Below are 14336 nucleotides of genomic sequence, written 5' to 3' on the forward strand. Positions count from 1 at the left end.
TCCTGGATTTATTTCAAGGACTTGTATACGAATTTTCTGTGATATAAACTGTTTTGCAACATTGTCAATTCGTACAATTTCTTTTTAGTTCGCTTCAAGACTGCAAACAACGGTTTTGCCCGAAAACTTTCGTCATCTTCCGAGTGCTGTTAGGAAACTGTATGCACCTCGTAAAAACATTTTTCTCGCTAACTTAATTGCCCAGTTTTTAATAGGATTTGCGCTAAGTGAATTAGAAACAAAAAACACCTTGAATATTTACGCCCGGTTCACTAGAATGCAAGAAGATATCGAAGAAAACTCCGAATCCTAGGTAAGCTTTATTTACAGAATGTTGCGCTTATTAGATTCAAATGTACTTTTATTCGGTTTTTCATAAATATAGTTCTAAAGTTGTTATTGTGTTATTGTTTACATATGGTGGAGTTTAATGGTTAAAGTGTCCGTGAAATATATGCAAAGACAAAAAAAGAAAAGTGTCTGAATTGTGCGCTCCTAAGACAGCAGGTAGAATATTAAATAACTGGCTTCGCCATAAAATATAGGAAACTGATTAAAGAAAAAACTTCACATAAAAAAGTGCCATCTAACGTTACACAGAAATACCATGAAATTCATTAAAGAACTTGAATAGGAATATTATTTTGAATTTTTTGTTCCGTTTTTTAATGGTAAAACTGCTTTTGGAAATTTTTGGCCAAAAGATCATACTGTGTGCCGAAATGGTTTACAGATTTGATATAACTTGATTAGAATATACACTAGATACACAGCTCAACTGTTCGAGTCAGAACTATGAATTTTTTCTAAGAATTTAGTTTTGAAACTGCGTGTGTGGTTATAGGTTAAAAGCGGTCAAAAACCTTCGGGGCCCGAGTTCCATCGAAGTATCGAAACATGTAGATTTTTCTTTGTATCATTGTTTTTCGCTTTGCTTTAAAAAATGTTTTTTGGCGATACTAGCAGGACTCTTCTTGCTAGCGAGACTAGCAAGAAGAGTTTAATATTATTTTCACTTGCACATACTGTTCCATATTCTTAGTGCAAACGCTGAAAACTGTGCTTATATACTGAGATAATGACTCAGAGTTAGACTTGTTTCCATTCTCGGGACAAAGATTAAATTATTTAGTACAACATATTATGCATACAATAAACCTCAGGCTATTCCTATGTCTCAATCATATACAATAAAAACTTGTGATGTTTAAACTTGTATTATCTCTAAAGAAAAACGATAGAAAATTGTCTAATAGCGCCGTATAACCAAAGGCTAATCAGCTGAAGCTAATCACGCAAAAATTAATAAATGAAATAAGTTGCAATTGAATTAACTAAAACATCTCCGAATTTTTACCTACACGCGGATACATCACACCTATCGGTGGCGTAGCTATCTGGAGATCAATGAGTATTTTCTCCTGTATTTAAGGTTAAATTCCATTCACATTTTGTATTAATTATTTACGATCTCATGGAAGAATTCTATTCTAATAAAATGCGTTGGCTTAAAATTTTAAGCAACAGGTGCTTCGTCCCATTAGAGTAAAATGGTTGCACTTGTAAAAGTGTCATTTCCAGAATGTAGATTTTGGTGTCCAATACGGGTTGAACCACATGTGAATCCCGACCCTCAAATAAGTTTCAATGATACTCCAGGTGCCCATAACTCCATCCCCTTCACACAGGTACTAGTATAATTAAATATTACTTCCTTTCAAGATTATTGGCGCATTATTCTATGAAACTTAATTCAAACAAAAAATTTCCCCTTTTTTCTTCTGTTTAACTTAATTGCGACCCAAGAAATTGATCGGACCAATGATCTCGACACCCAATTAAGCTTACTTTTCCTTAATACAGATAAGCAAAAGGCGATGGCATACCTTCCTCGACCGATAGATGAGCAAAAATTGAAATGCTACTTTGTTGTGAATTTAGATATAATTTTCACTTGTCTAGCTATGGCACGGCTCAGGAATTTATATCTCCTTTACTCTTTTACTAAATATAATCTAAAAATAAAATGTCCTGGATTTAAAAGTATTAAATAGATTATACTGCATACCAGATATCAAAATCCCCCCTCTCTAACTGACGCCACTGGAAATAAAAGATTTAGCTTTTGTAATATTGACATTAAAATAGTACCGATCAAGATCTAGAATAAAGAGAGGCCAAGGCAAACCAACGCACTTTAGTTTCTGCGTTTTTATACTATAGAAATTACTTTTTCTACAAATATTGCCGTTTTCAGCAATAGAAATTATATTTTACAGCACAATTGAATATTATATTGCAAAAGTAAAATTTCATACTACCAATATGCTGAGAAACAAAAATTAATATTTGATTTTTTATGCTTTTCTGGGAATTGTTTTTCAACCTGTCCTCCTTGAAAAATATATCCCCCCCCCCCGGACAATGTCTTCTCTACGGGCACCCTTGATGTGATATTTAGGAGAAAATAAACGGGATGGAATCCCATTAACAAATAACACACAATGACAATATTTTAGATTGATAATCATGGCCAATCCTCATGTAAAAAAAAACTATGAAGTAACACGAAGTAAAAAAGAAAATATGTAAAAAGAATAAAACTGATAATTAAATCAAAATTAGAGTTTAATCTTTTTTTTTACTATGGTTTAACAATTCTTCAGATGCTCAAATTAGCTTTTCTACTTTCTGGGTTCGAAGGACGGGAAATGGGAGAGGCTAATTTTATACCCCTAACCTCAAATAATAAAGAATCCAGCTCAGTGTTACTCTGTTTGAAAAGGCAGATGTCACTTTTACTTTGGCGTATTAAAAAAAAACTCCAAACTTGGCGAAATCTTTATATTAGAACCAGGTTCTAAAAACAAGGATGAAAATAATATGGGAAATGGAGCTCTTAGTTCACTTTTGACATGAACAGGTAAATAGAACGATCTTATTCTCGGGTACGATTTGAACAGCTTGCTTATTTTTCAATTTGAAGCATAATTTGCCCTGAAGAATCACTTCAAATGTACTATTAGGGATCTTGAGGTAGACTAAACATTATTTTAAACCAACATTTTCTTCCTTTTTCTTGACCCTTTGTTTGTCATTACTCCTTGAGCCAAACTTGTTACGCCACCGATATTTACAGATTGGAAGGATATTTCTAGCCTATCAACGTACATTTAAAAGGGATAACTGCGGAAAATATACGCAATATAATGCTCATGATAACAACAAACACAAAGTATTCATTCAAAAGATACTGAAACAATAGAATAACCTGAATCAAACAGCTCAATACCCTCCTAATCATTCTATAATTAAAAAGAAAGCGAAATGAGCCTTTTGTCATTTTGTTAAGTGTCATGTTTTATTCCATAGGATTTAAATAGAATCAGCTTTCGTTATATTCTTTTCCGGTTCGACAATTAAGGATCAGCATTGCAATGTAGATCAGGAGGATCAAAGTATGACTGAACATACATTGCCCTTCTGATCCTCCCTTTGAGAGCAGCTTAGCAAGCGTTTTTTGGCAATTGTCTGAGAAATTTTAAACTCTATGCTGTAATGTACGTTGTACTTAAATGTAAAGATATGACTTTAAGGCATAACAACAATACTTTAATTACTATTATTTAGCATCTTTCAGCCTTTAGGATTTGGTACATGTTAAATTTGGGACATTTTTAAAAATTTTAAATGGCAGACAAATTTTAAATGGCAGACCTGATATGACATTTTAGTAAAAATAGCGCCCAAAAAGAAAGAGACAATAGCTCATACTTTTCAAGCACATTTCAGATTGATCTTAATTAATGTACACTTATTGGTCATCTTCATGTAAATTAGGTAAGTTAAATCAGCGTTATAAGGAAGCATAAACATATGTTCGACAGTCAATTCATAAAATTTTAGGTTGGGGGAGAATGTACTTTTTGAAATCAGAGGGGGGGGGGGAATTAAACTGTTCTATTTTTTAATTTTTTTATGAAATTAAAGAAGAAAAAAACTTTTTCGCATGCTGACCAATTGTCAATGTTGCGTAGGTACAGATCTCCTGATTCACTGCCTTCTGCCGGGAGTGCAGTGCATGGCTGGGGGCGAGTCATCCGACGCTTCCCGTGCCCCCTCCCCCCGATTTCTTTAGGGACCCATTTAGAGCTGGGTCGACTCTGGCTGAGCTTACAAAGTGACACCATTGACCCCGGTTCCAAAGCAAACCAGCGATGCCAGGACTCAACCCCTGTCCTGTTCTCGGGAAATTAAATAATGTTCAATTTAAAGAAAGGTCAAGCATTTTCATTTCAGATTACTGTACTACCTATATCATTTTTCGCCCTATATAAATAATCATTTAAAACACTAATATCAATGTTGCGTAGGTACAGATCTCCTGATTCACTGCCTTCTGCCGGGAGTGCAGTGCATGGCTGGGGGCGAGTCATCCGACGCTTCCCGTGCCCCCTCCCCCCGATTTCTTTAGGGACCCATTTAGAGCTGGGTCGACTCTGGCTGAGCTTACAAAGTGACACCATTGACCCCGGTTCCAAAGCAAACCAGCGATGCCAGGACTCAACCCCTGTCCTGTTCTCGGGAAATTAAATAATGTTCAATTTAAAGAAAGGTCAAGCATTTTCATTTCAGATTACTGTACTACCTATATCATTTTTCGCCCTATATAAATAATCATTTAAAACACTAATAAAACAAAACTATATACCTTTACATATTTATATTGCTCCGAAAAAATTTTGAGCAACGCTTTTCAATCCTAGGGTAGACAATGTTCAGCAAACCAAATAAAGGAAAAGTTAGTACTGTTAACCATTTGCTAAAACTGCTGATACGATGAAACAAACTTTTAAACCAGGTCCAAAGCCAACACTAACAAATCCTGGGATAGAAAAGCTATAACAATTTAAAATCTACCAGGGTTTCTTTAATTATTGGTTTATTTCATTATACATACCTCTCCCGTAGGAAAACCACATAAGTTTATCGACTTGCATCGAACTACCACCAGATTTAACCTGAGACATGGAGTGATAGAAACCGACATTGGTAACTATAATCAACAACGACAAGATGGATAGGTGTTTAAAAAGAGGGAAATCAATGGGGGTCAATGAAACAGATCGCCTAATTACCTTTCTTTCGTTCATAAATCTAAATTTTGCAATGCTAGCAGCTCCATTTACTGAGACCCCATAGGTCTTTACTTCCTAAAAAGGATATATCGACACTGTAGAGGAGGGAGGGGGAGGAAGAGTATTGAATATACTGCATAAGTTTTTCGATAGTAGCTCGCATAAAAAAAACGAGATATTTTCGAGTGAGTCTTACTTCTCTGATCATAGAGATAGGAAGAGAGAAATTTCATTACGCGGAGGGCCGCTAGATGGCGAAGGACATTTTTCTTGGAAGGATTTTATTACCAATCGTCATTCTTATTAGTTTGGACAATCCATGGCAAAGCCTATCTCAAGCTTAAGTTTTCAGATATTATTGAAATTTCTAAGTTACAATTATTGGATCAATCCTTACTTAAAAACCTTAGGACATAGATCTTGATTTGATTCTTGGGCTCCGTTCAAATGTCGAAATAGGTCTTTTGGAGAAATGTGTATTTCAAAATTTTTTAATGGGGCTCTAGTATCAGCTTTACACAGGCATGACTCAAGACAAGGAACATTTTAGTGAACTCGCCATTTTTTCTTGAGAAGCATCCCATTTTGTTCTTAATTTTGTGTCATTTCTAGGCGAGTTGCAACTGTTCTGAGCTAAGGTCGACTGATCTTTTTTTCACTTCTTTGGTGGAACTGTGTTTTGGTCACCCCTGGGTATAGAAGAAGCCTTGAGCCTAGAAGACCCTGTTGAGGGTATAACATGTTCGGCACGCTAGGTTGACGTGACATATCTCAAAGTTTGAGATATGTCTCAAAGTTAGAGATGCTTGGAACACCTTTATAAGCACTAATATGCAATCCTATGATGTTCTGGGGTGTCTGAGAGGCCCCCTGCCTAGAGCCTTAGGCATGCTGATCAGTCTTGTTACATCATAGGAGGGTTCTCAAAGCAATAGGTTTGATTGCACTGCCATCTAATTTCATACTAAATACAAACAATTATAAAAGAATGGGCATGCACATATAACTCACGAAAAAAGTCTCAAATAGACAATTAAGACCTCCCTCAACTAAAAATCACAAACACAGTACCGCCTCAAAAAGGCACAATAACCCAGCTTTACGATAAAACACATCCGATTGTACACAAAACATCGAACACGAAATACCATCTAATGTGAAACAAAGCAAAAACGGGTTCAAAAGGCAGGTTAACTAAAAAACCAGTTACAGTTAAATAACAGAATCTTTTTAAAGGGTATGCAAAACTTGACAAGCTTAATAGTTAAAAAAAAGTCGAATTTCTAAAATTAAGCTTTGAGATTCTAAAACATTAGATATTTCTGAATTTACTTTTCAAAGTGCTCGTACAACTAAGGCCATAAAAAGTAGAAATATGTCAGTAACCGTGTTACCACGTGTAGTATATTTGTATTAATTTTTAGTACCTTCCCCCCCCCCCCCAAGATAGTACATTGACACTTGAAAGTACATCTGAAAAAAGTAGTACTTTTTGCCAAAATTTCATCTTTAGCCTACTTCCGAGTTCACTGCAATTTCTGTTTTAGGAAATAATAAAAATGATAGGACCCTTTTTTGCTGACAGAATATTACAATTAATTCTACTGGAATGGGAGACATGGTCATTATCGGCTAAACTTTTTGATTTTACCATGTGAAAATGCTTTTAAATTTATGTCAACCAGAGGAACAGTTTTATACGTTAATAACATCTAAATAACCAGCAAGTTCTTTAAGAAAACGATCAACCACAAAATTGTCTATTCAATTTCCCTTTAAAGAATAATTAATCAACATACCCTCTTTTACTAATAACACTAATAAATGGAGTGTCAAAAGACAGTATTCCCTTCCAAGCAATGCCTCAATAATGTCAAATACAAAACCAGAGATTAAGATATTGCAATGTCACTATTTCCTATATACTAGTTTACTCAGTCGAAACACCGACGAAATTTGACATTGATCTTATAGAAAAGAATGAGTCAATTCTAGCTTTTATCGAAACTTGCGCAGTTTATAGTAAATTCAATTAAAATCCTTGAAATAATTCTTAGAAATATTAGACTTCAATGGGAAGGCTTTATCTTTTTGTCAAAAGAATACAGCGAGGCCGGTTTCGTCATTGGTTTATTTTTTTTTATATACAAGTAGCATACAGGGTGTCAACTGTAGAGTGTGGCAAGTCAATTTCTCAGTACCAACATACTGGTCAAAAAAGAATTGTCTTTTCAACGTTAGCGCATGACATTAATAAATACAAGGACATGGCTTTTAGAGGGTGCACATTCACTCTTTGGAGTGCAACGCGGGACCACCCCTAATTCCTAACTAGAACTCCCTAAAATGATGCATGTTTGGATCTACAAGAACATAAAATAGTTTGTGTCTAAAAAATAAATTTGGAAAATGGTCCTATCAAAAGCTATAGGCATTCAGTTCCAATCTTGGAAGTAAATTAGCACTGAAAAGCAACCAAAGCATACTCTCAGAAGACGAGAGCTGTATAAAAACGAGTGAAATTTAAGAACTCTTCCAAGCAAAGTTCTACCCAGTCAAAAGTTCACATGGAATTTCTAACAATTAAGGAAGATGGGGGGGGGGGGAATCACTCTTCCGGGGGAGATTTTTTTTCAGAAAAAGCTTTTAAAAAGCTGCTTAAAATTTGCCCTACTTGTTCTTTGTACATGCTACTAATGAAAGATTAGGGAAAACTTTTGATCTCATAAACATACCTTCAGGAGTTTTGAGATTTTCACGTTTGAATGCCTGCAACTTGTGAAAAGAGCATTTTTTTTTTTTAGATAAAACTGGTTCCTTTTTCCTTGCAGACTCAAACATGTTATATTTCAAAGACTTCCATTTGAATTTTGACTGTTCTTCGATGCCCCTGAAGGGGTGTGTGTGCTCCCTAAAAGTCATATTATTAAACTTATTGGAAAGACATTAACTAGGTAGCGTTGACAAGACAATTTCTATTTTGCTGTATTAAGTGCACTCAAAAAAATTTGAGTTTCTTCTCTTTTGCCATTATTCTAAGCTCAGAGTCGTAACATAAAGTGTCAAGTGTACCTCCCCCTCCCCCTAAGTGTAAACAAATCTTAATGCAAGGTAAAAACAGTCAAAATTTTGCGTGAGGGGGGCATTATACGAATTGTCACGAAGAGAAGACTGGAACTGAAAATGAGGTAATTTCTAGGTTCTAAATTTTTACAGAGGTAAGCATTTTCATAAGTTTCTTTGATCATTTTCATAGGGAGAGGACGGATCCTTGAAACAGTGGGATCTCCCCCTATATGTACATAACAACTGTAACCGGCTTGACCAGATCTCAAACAAAGAACAAAAATGATTCAGACAAACTAAACTACATCCTCACAAATTTCAGCTCATCATGAGAATCCATTCCGCTTGCGAAAAGTCATATATTCCTGAAAGCTTGCAGTAATTTTTTCACTCTGATATCTAACCAATCGAATTTGCTTACGGAGTTCCGGAGTCACAGTTCCCTTGTGGCCTCCTTTTCGGAGCAAAGAGTCAACTGTTTGAATATGGTCCCAACCTGAAAATAAAATATAAATCATATATTAGATACCTCTAGAGTCACCAAGCCCAAGTGACGTGAGGCATAAAATAGTTTCGTGAATACTGCTTACACTAGGAAACACAGTTTTTAGTCAAGAAAGTCTGCATAAAAGTAAGTGAAGAAAATTTGAGACGTGATTTCTTACGAAATTACGGTGTTAAAAAAATCTGAGCATTTTGATGTCAGTTGTCCAGCTTATCTCTGGAGGAGGGTAAAAAGCCATTCATTTTAAGGTCACGATCTCTAACCTTTCTTGTTTTCTCCTATTCGGAAAAACCAACAAATAAAACGCGGAAAGTCAATGTGAATGTGAAAAAAAAAAATTAAAAAAAGCAAAAAATTTAAAAGATGAATAAAATTCAATAAAAGCCAGAGATTGTAAGAATTAAAAGCAAATACCTAACAACAATAAAAGTGAGCCATTCAGCAATATCCGTGATTTGCAAAGAAATTTAAAGTTGAACCGCCATCGACCAATACTAGAAGTTAAATTTTTTGTTTTTTTTTCATTGTTTTTTTCACATTCATATTGACTTTCCGAGTTTTATTTGTTGTTTTTTCTTTGGCACTCTCATTGATTGTATTTTTTCGTTTCGCGCTGAAAAAAAGAGGCGTTTGTCCCCTTGAAATATTCGCTTTGTTGTGTTTTGTCAGTATTTTCATTTGGCCTTAAAAACCCCATTTTTGCTCGTTTTTCTTTCTTTATGTTGTGTCAAGCCAATATGGTTTAAAAAATTATCTTCATTACGGGACATCTTAAGCTATGCTAGTATGAAAGATTCCATGGGGTACCATTACTTTCCAAGAACTCAACTGACACTTTGAAACAAAAACAGAACAAATACTTTGAGCTTTAATCTGCCCTTTTGTCACTAACGCAGTTACCTTTTTATCATTCATGCAGTCTTCCTTTACTTTGTTTATGGCGAAACAGCATGTTTCTTGGGGTTCACTACACTTTTGTCCACAATAGCAACCATAAAGGTCTCTAGCAACATGTCTGTTAAATTCACAGCTCAACTTGCAATAGAAGCAAGTTCTTATCGACAGTTTCTGTACGATAGATAAATTAAAGAAGGATTGAATAGAATACAAAAAAGAAGTAACAGTGATACTAATAATGAAGAACAGTGACTTTTCAGTCACTCGGAAAATTAGTAGGGCTCATAGTACCTTTTTTGTAGTAGGGTTTTAATAAAAAAAAAATCAGGTTTGAAGGATTAAAAATAATAGTCAACCAAAACTTGTTTGGAGGCCCAGCTGTGCCAAACAAAAAGAAGGGCGACCTCAAAGAAGTGATAAGGAAAAATTTTAAAGGAGTGATACTTTTTTTGGGAGCCGATGAATTTTTTGATAAAGTCAAACCCTATAAAACAAATATAGATCGCCGTGAATACACAAATGAAACCTAAAAAGAACCGAAATTAAAATCATTAGTCAAGTCGAATTTTAAAATCACCGGAAATTATAACAAATAATTTGCCGGTTCCTCGAACCTCCCAAAGGCTCAAGTGCCCTCTGCGCTTTACTCAGAAAAATGAAAATTTCAAACTCTGCGATTTTTACTTATTATAAAACAGGAAATTAAGCTAGTATTTATATTTACAAGAAAAGTACTGCAAATTTTTCAGGCTAGAATAGCGACGTCAAATCTAACCTTACCATTTTAAAAGGACAATTTTTCTGTTATTTTTTATATTGATTCTGTTTCTTTTAGTGAAACATTTCTTTAGTAGATTGATAGCTAAATAAAACTTTTAAAACGTTATTTTTTTTCAAGTACGCATTTTAGCTTACTACTACCACTAGATCTACTAACAACTAATTGCAACACCATGTTGCCCTAGTGCACACAGCTACTCACGCTTTCCCCACCCCAATTTATTCCAAACTTCACTCTGGATCCTCTCCAGTTTCCAGTTTCTTTTAAATTCTTTCTTAGAACCTCCTCCTACCCCGTTCGTGGAAGATCTGCTTTTCATTTGGCTCCAGATGGACGGCCAGAAACCACAATCTTTGGCAATCTTTCATCCTTCAAAAGTAAAATGTAGTAGCCCTAGAAAGCGGGTCGGGCCAGATTTTTCGCACAGGTTACTGTTTGATATACAGTCAGTCAAAAGAGTACCTTAAACTACCCTTAGAAGATTCCTTTAGAAAACCTTTTTCAAATCTCCCAGATTTTCAAAATGCCCATTTTCAGAGCAACACTTGGGTCACTGTCGTGACTGTGGCTTACAGTATTCTAATCTTGGTTTCACAAAATTATCGTCCTATTCCTCCTAATTTTTTTGATAGCAAAAAAAGACTAATACGTCTCGTCTATTCCACTTTTCACGCCATTGCTGCACCCACCACCTTTACTAATAATACTACCGAGGTAAGTGAAATTATCCGTTTCATCGATTTCCTCGTCACCTAAAATTATCACCTCCTCATTTATTATAGTCTAAGCAACTTAGGTCTTCTATTGATTAAGACACCTTAAGCGCTAAAAAAAAAACATCCAAAAGCTCATTTATTCCGCTGACATTTTTATCTTCGACATTCAAATCACCTGTATGGATCAAGTTTAGGAGATGTTTTACCTTCCCATTCGTTATGATATTCCCCTTCCGTCTTTGCCGTGTTCCTTAGGACCAAGTTCATCGGAATAATAGACGGGGATCACATAGACGGGGATATGATACAACTCTGCTTAACTCCTGATTCAACTGAACCAACTACTAACCTCACTTCCTACCTTAAGCGCAGCAATATTATTCACGACCATAGAACAGATCATTTTAATATAACTATATGGCAAACCATACAATGATAGGACCTCCACACTAAAGCATTTCTATCAGCTGAATCAAATACCTGTTAGTTATATATGAAACTGTAAAACTAAAGGCGTCTGATGATTCAGACACTTTTCGATTTTTAATTTTCCCCTCTTCCTAAAAGCACACACTTTATCTACAACACCTCCTTGCCTAACAAGTATGATCATGTTAAAGAAATTTGCTTCCTAGAGAAGTCAAGCTAAAACTTCTTTAAGTACCAGGCTCGCTCTTGTCACGTATCTTTTAAAGGGGTTTAATTTAAGTTTTCTTAAAATCACTAGGTACTTTTTAAGTACTAGATATTCTAACTGCTGAAATAATAGTTTGAATTGCGAATCAATAAATTATTTACTATTTGATTTTTTCAACATTGCAGGGAATGGTTTTAAAAGGAAGAATATATCGAAAAATGTAATGTGCATCAAGAATTATGAACGTAAATTGCTTGTTTCAGATAGTCCAGTCTGTGTTTTCTAATTGAATTTTCTAATCTTACAACGCAAAAAAAGCTGTTTAAAATATATACCGTTTTTAGCAAGGGGCAAACAATACTAACTTTTGGTAGGCTTCAGGTAGTGACAGCCTTACTCTTACTTATGTTTATTTCTGTTCATTTTAAGTTTGTCTCTATTATTTATTTTAATATCTATTCCTCTAAAGTTTCATTTATTCCTTAGTAGTAATTTTAGTTCGTTTAATGTTTACTTATTACATGAATTTATTTCAAAAGCAATATTTATTGCAAACAAATTAACAAAAGGAGCTACTGACAAGCTAGTCTTAACTAAAAATTTATTACAATCGGGAAGTGAGAATAAGAGCACTTGGCTCCTTTAATATCGGTTAACTTGACACAGAAAAGTATTTCCCTGACCATGTAGTACAGAAATCAGAGTCAGTTTGGCAGACTATGGTTCCAATACTAGGACAAAGCCACTGTCATGAGCAGCCACAAGTTGGTATACATACCTGTATTAATAAAATTGCACCAAATGCAACTTATGTTCACTGCCATGTCCATAGGTTAGTTTGTTGATGATTCCATTCAGAACTTAGATCCATGTTATCTTTCTGGTGTCATTCTTCTAGCATTGTACTGTTTTATGGCGAAAAGTAAATCGAATTACCAATTGTATGCTAGTGCTAAGAAAGTAGCCTACATAACTATTTTTCATCTGAAAATAAGCCACAACAAAAAGGACATGCTGGTCCTTTTGAAGATCTGTACCATGCTGGTACAGATCTTAAAACGAAATACCGAACAGCTGCAATTGTATTTTGGCCGTTTTATCAATTATTGAGACGTCCAGACACATAGGCCTATAGGCTTGTCATTTAACTTCCAACTTTTGAATATATATTCACCCATTGTCTTGTAGGAATAATTTGTTTGTCCCACAACCTCTTCTTCTCATCAGGTATACACCATAGGTTCGCCTTTTTCAAGGGTAACCAGTCTCAGTGACGTTTCGAAAGATGGAATATTATAAGTATACATAGACATAGACGAATCTTTTGACGAATATTCTAGAAAGCAATAATATTCACACAGATTAATTAAAGCCCTAATAGTAACTAGAATAAAAACAACTAAGATCTGACGCATAACAATTGATACGCTTATTAAATCCGGATCCATCATTTCTGGTAATATTTCACTCCTATGCGTGGTTGGACGAATTAGTGTTTTCAGGCTGTATATTAATAGTGTTTTTTAAAATAATAACATTCCTAATATTAATGCTTCCTATTCCTTAAACCTTTTTAATGTTTACTTAATTAATGCTAATATGCTTGTTTTGATAAGCAGGGTATAATCAAGCACATCTTTACTTTTGCAAAATCTTGTAAAAGCTCTTCTAACAGTAGTCTTAATTTTAATTTTGTATTAATTTTAATAAGTTTAATATTAATTTCAATTAATATAATTGCTTAGCTTTTAATTCCAATAGCAATTCTCTTAATTGTAATTCATTTGAAGTTCTAAGGATTTCACTTCACATTGTCTGGGGATTAATTTGTCTGGTAGTACTGCTAAGTTTCTAAGATGTCAATGATAAGTTATGAAAGCGTTGCTAATAGAGGTCATCATGATTTTTATTGTTCAAAAGTATGGGATAATTTTTTTTAAATTAAAATACTGTAATTAAATCATAATGGACTAAGAACAGAACCATAATCTTCATCGAGAGAGAAGGCGTACTATCAATATTAAGTAAAAAACTTATGTAAAATAAACGCATAATTGCAGACTTATTCCCTTAAATTCCTTTCAGTGGGCATCCAGCTTTAGTTTTCCCTTAAGCTCCTTTCAGTTCACATACTTGCCTTCTGCACAGAGTCCCATAGGGAAACTTAAAATATAGATGTACCTTGCTCTGAGGCAACTTCGGGGAGGTAGGTGGCACTTCGACGGGAGCCTCGTTCAGATGGAAATTCTATTCTTATGCCATGGACACCAATCTCCCAATCCATATAGCTGTTGGCTTCTTCGAATTTAACCAGAATTGAAACAGAAACGTGGAGGCGTCCCAGTTCGTCGATCGATATAGGAGAAAACCGAGAGTCTTTGAAAGCACTGAAAAGGTGAAACATGTTTTACCCTTTATGTACTCCACATTAAATTATAGATGGCGAGGAAGATGCAAGATGAGAAACATCTTTTCCCAAAAACAATAGATTGTTCCCAAAAATTGCAGTCTTGGCACTTTTATATATTCTGCCATTCAAAGGGGAAAAAGGGTAAAGAATACGGCATTTGACTTTACAGTCCCTACCGGCGGTGTT

The 14336-nt window shown here is 34.8% G+C and overlaps 2 protein-coding genes across 2 annotated transcripts in view; one reads left to right on the forward strand and one right to left on the reverse strand.

Annotated features, from left to right (window-relative positions):
* LOC148941498 (transmembrane protein 126) overlaps positions 1–397 on the forward strand; it is a 43763-nt gene extending 43366 nt beyond the window's left edge. The window contains exon 5 of the mRNA XM_089104279.1: positions 89–397. Within this exon, the coding sequence (XP_088960405.1) occupies positions 89–313 (225 nt within the window). The 3' untranslated portion in view covers positions 314–397. The remainder of the gene's footprint in view (positions 1–88) is intronic.
* Positions 398–1180: 783 nt separating this feature from the next.
* Positions 1181–14336, reverse strand: part of LOC148941499 (uncharacterized protein CG5902) — a 54816-nt gene continuing 41660 nt past the window's right edge. The window contains exons 3-4 of the mRNA XM_089104410.1: positions 13922–14127; positions 1181–8700 (exon numbers count right to left, since the gene is read on the reverse strand). Coding sequence (XP_088960536.1) covers positions 8531–8700; positions 13922–14127 — 376 coding nt within the window. The 3' untranslated portion in view covers positions 1181–8530. The remainder of the gene's footprint in view (positions 8701–13921; positions 14128–14336) is intronic.

The sequence above is a fragment of the Artemia sp. Qi Xiang Cuo genome, chromosome 18 (assembly GCF_049724085.1).
Source record: "Artemia sp. Qi Xiang Cuo chromosome 18, ASM4972408v1, whole genome shotgun sequence".
NCBI classification, from domain to species: Eukaryota; Metazoa; Arthropoda; class Branchiopoda; order Anostraca; family Artemiidae; genus Artemia; species Artemia sp. Qi Xiang Cuo.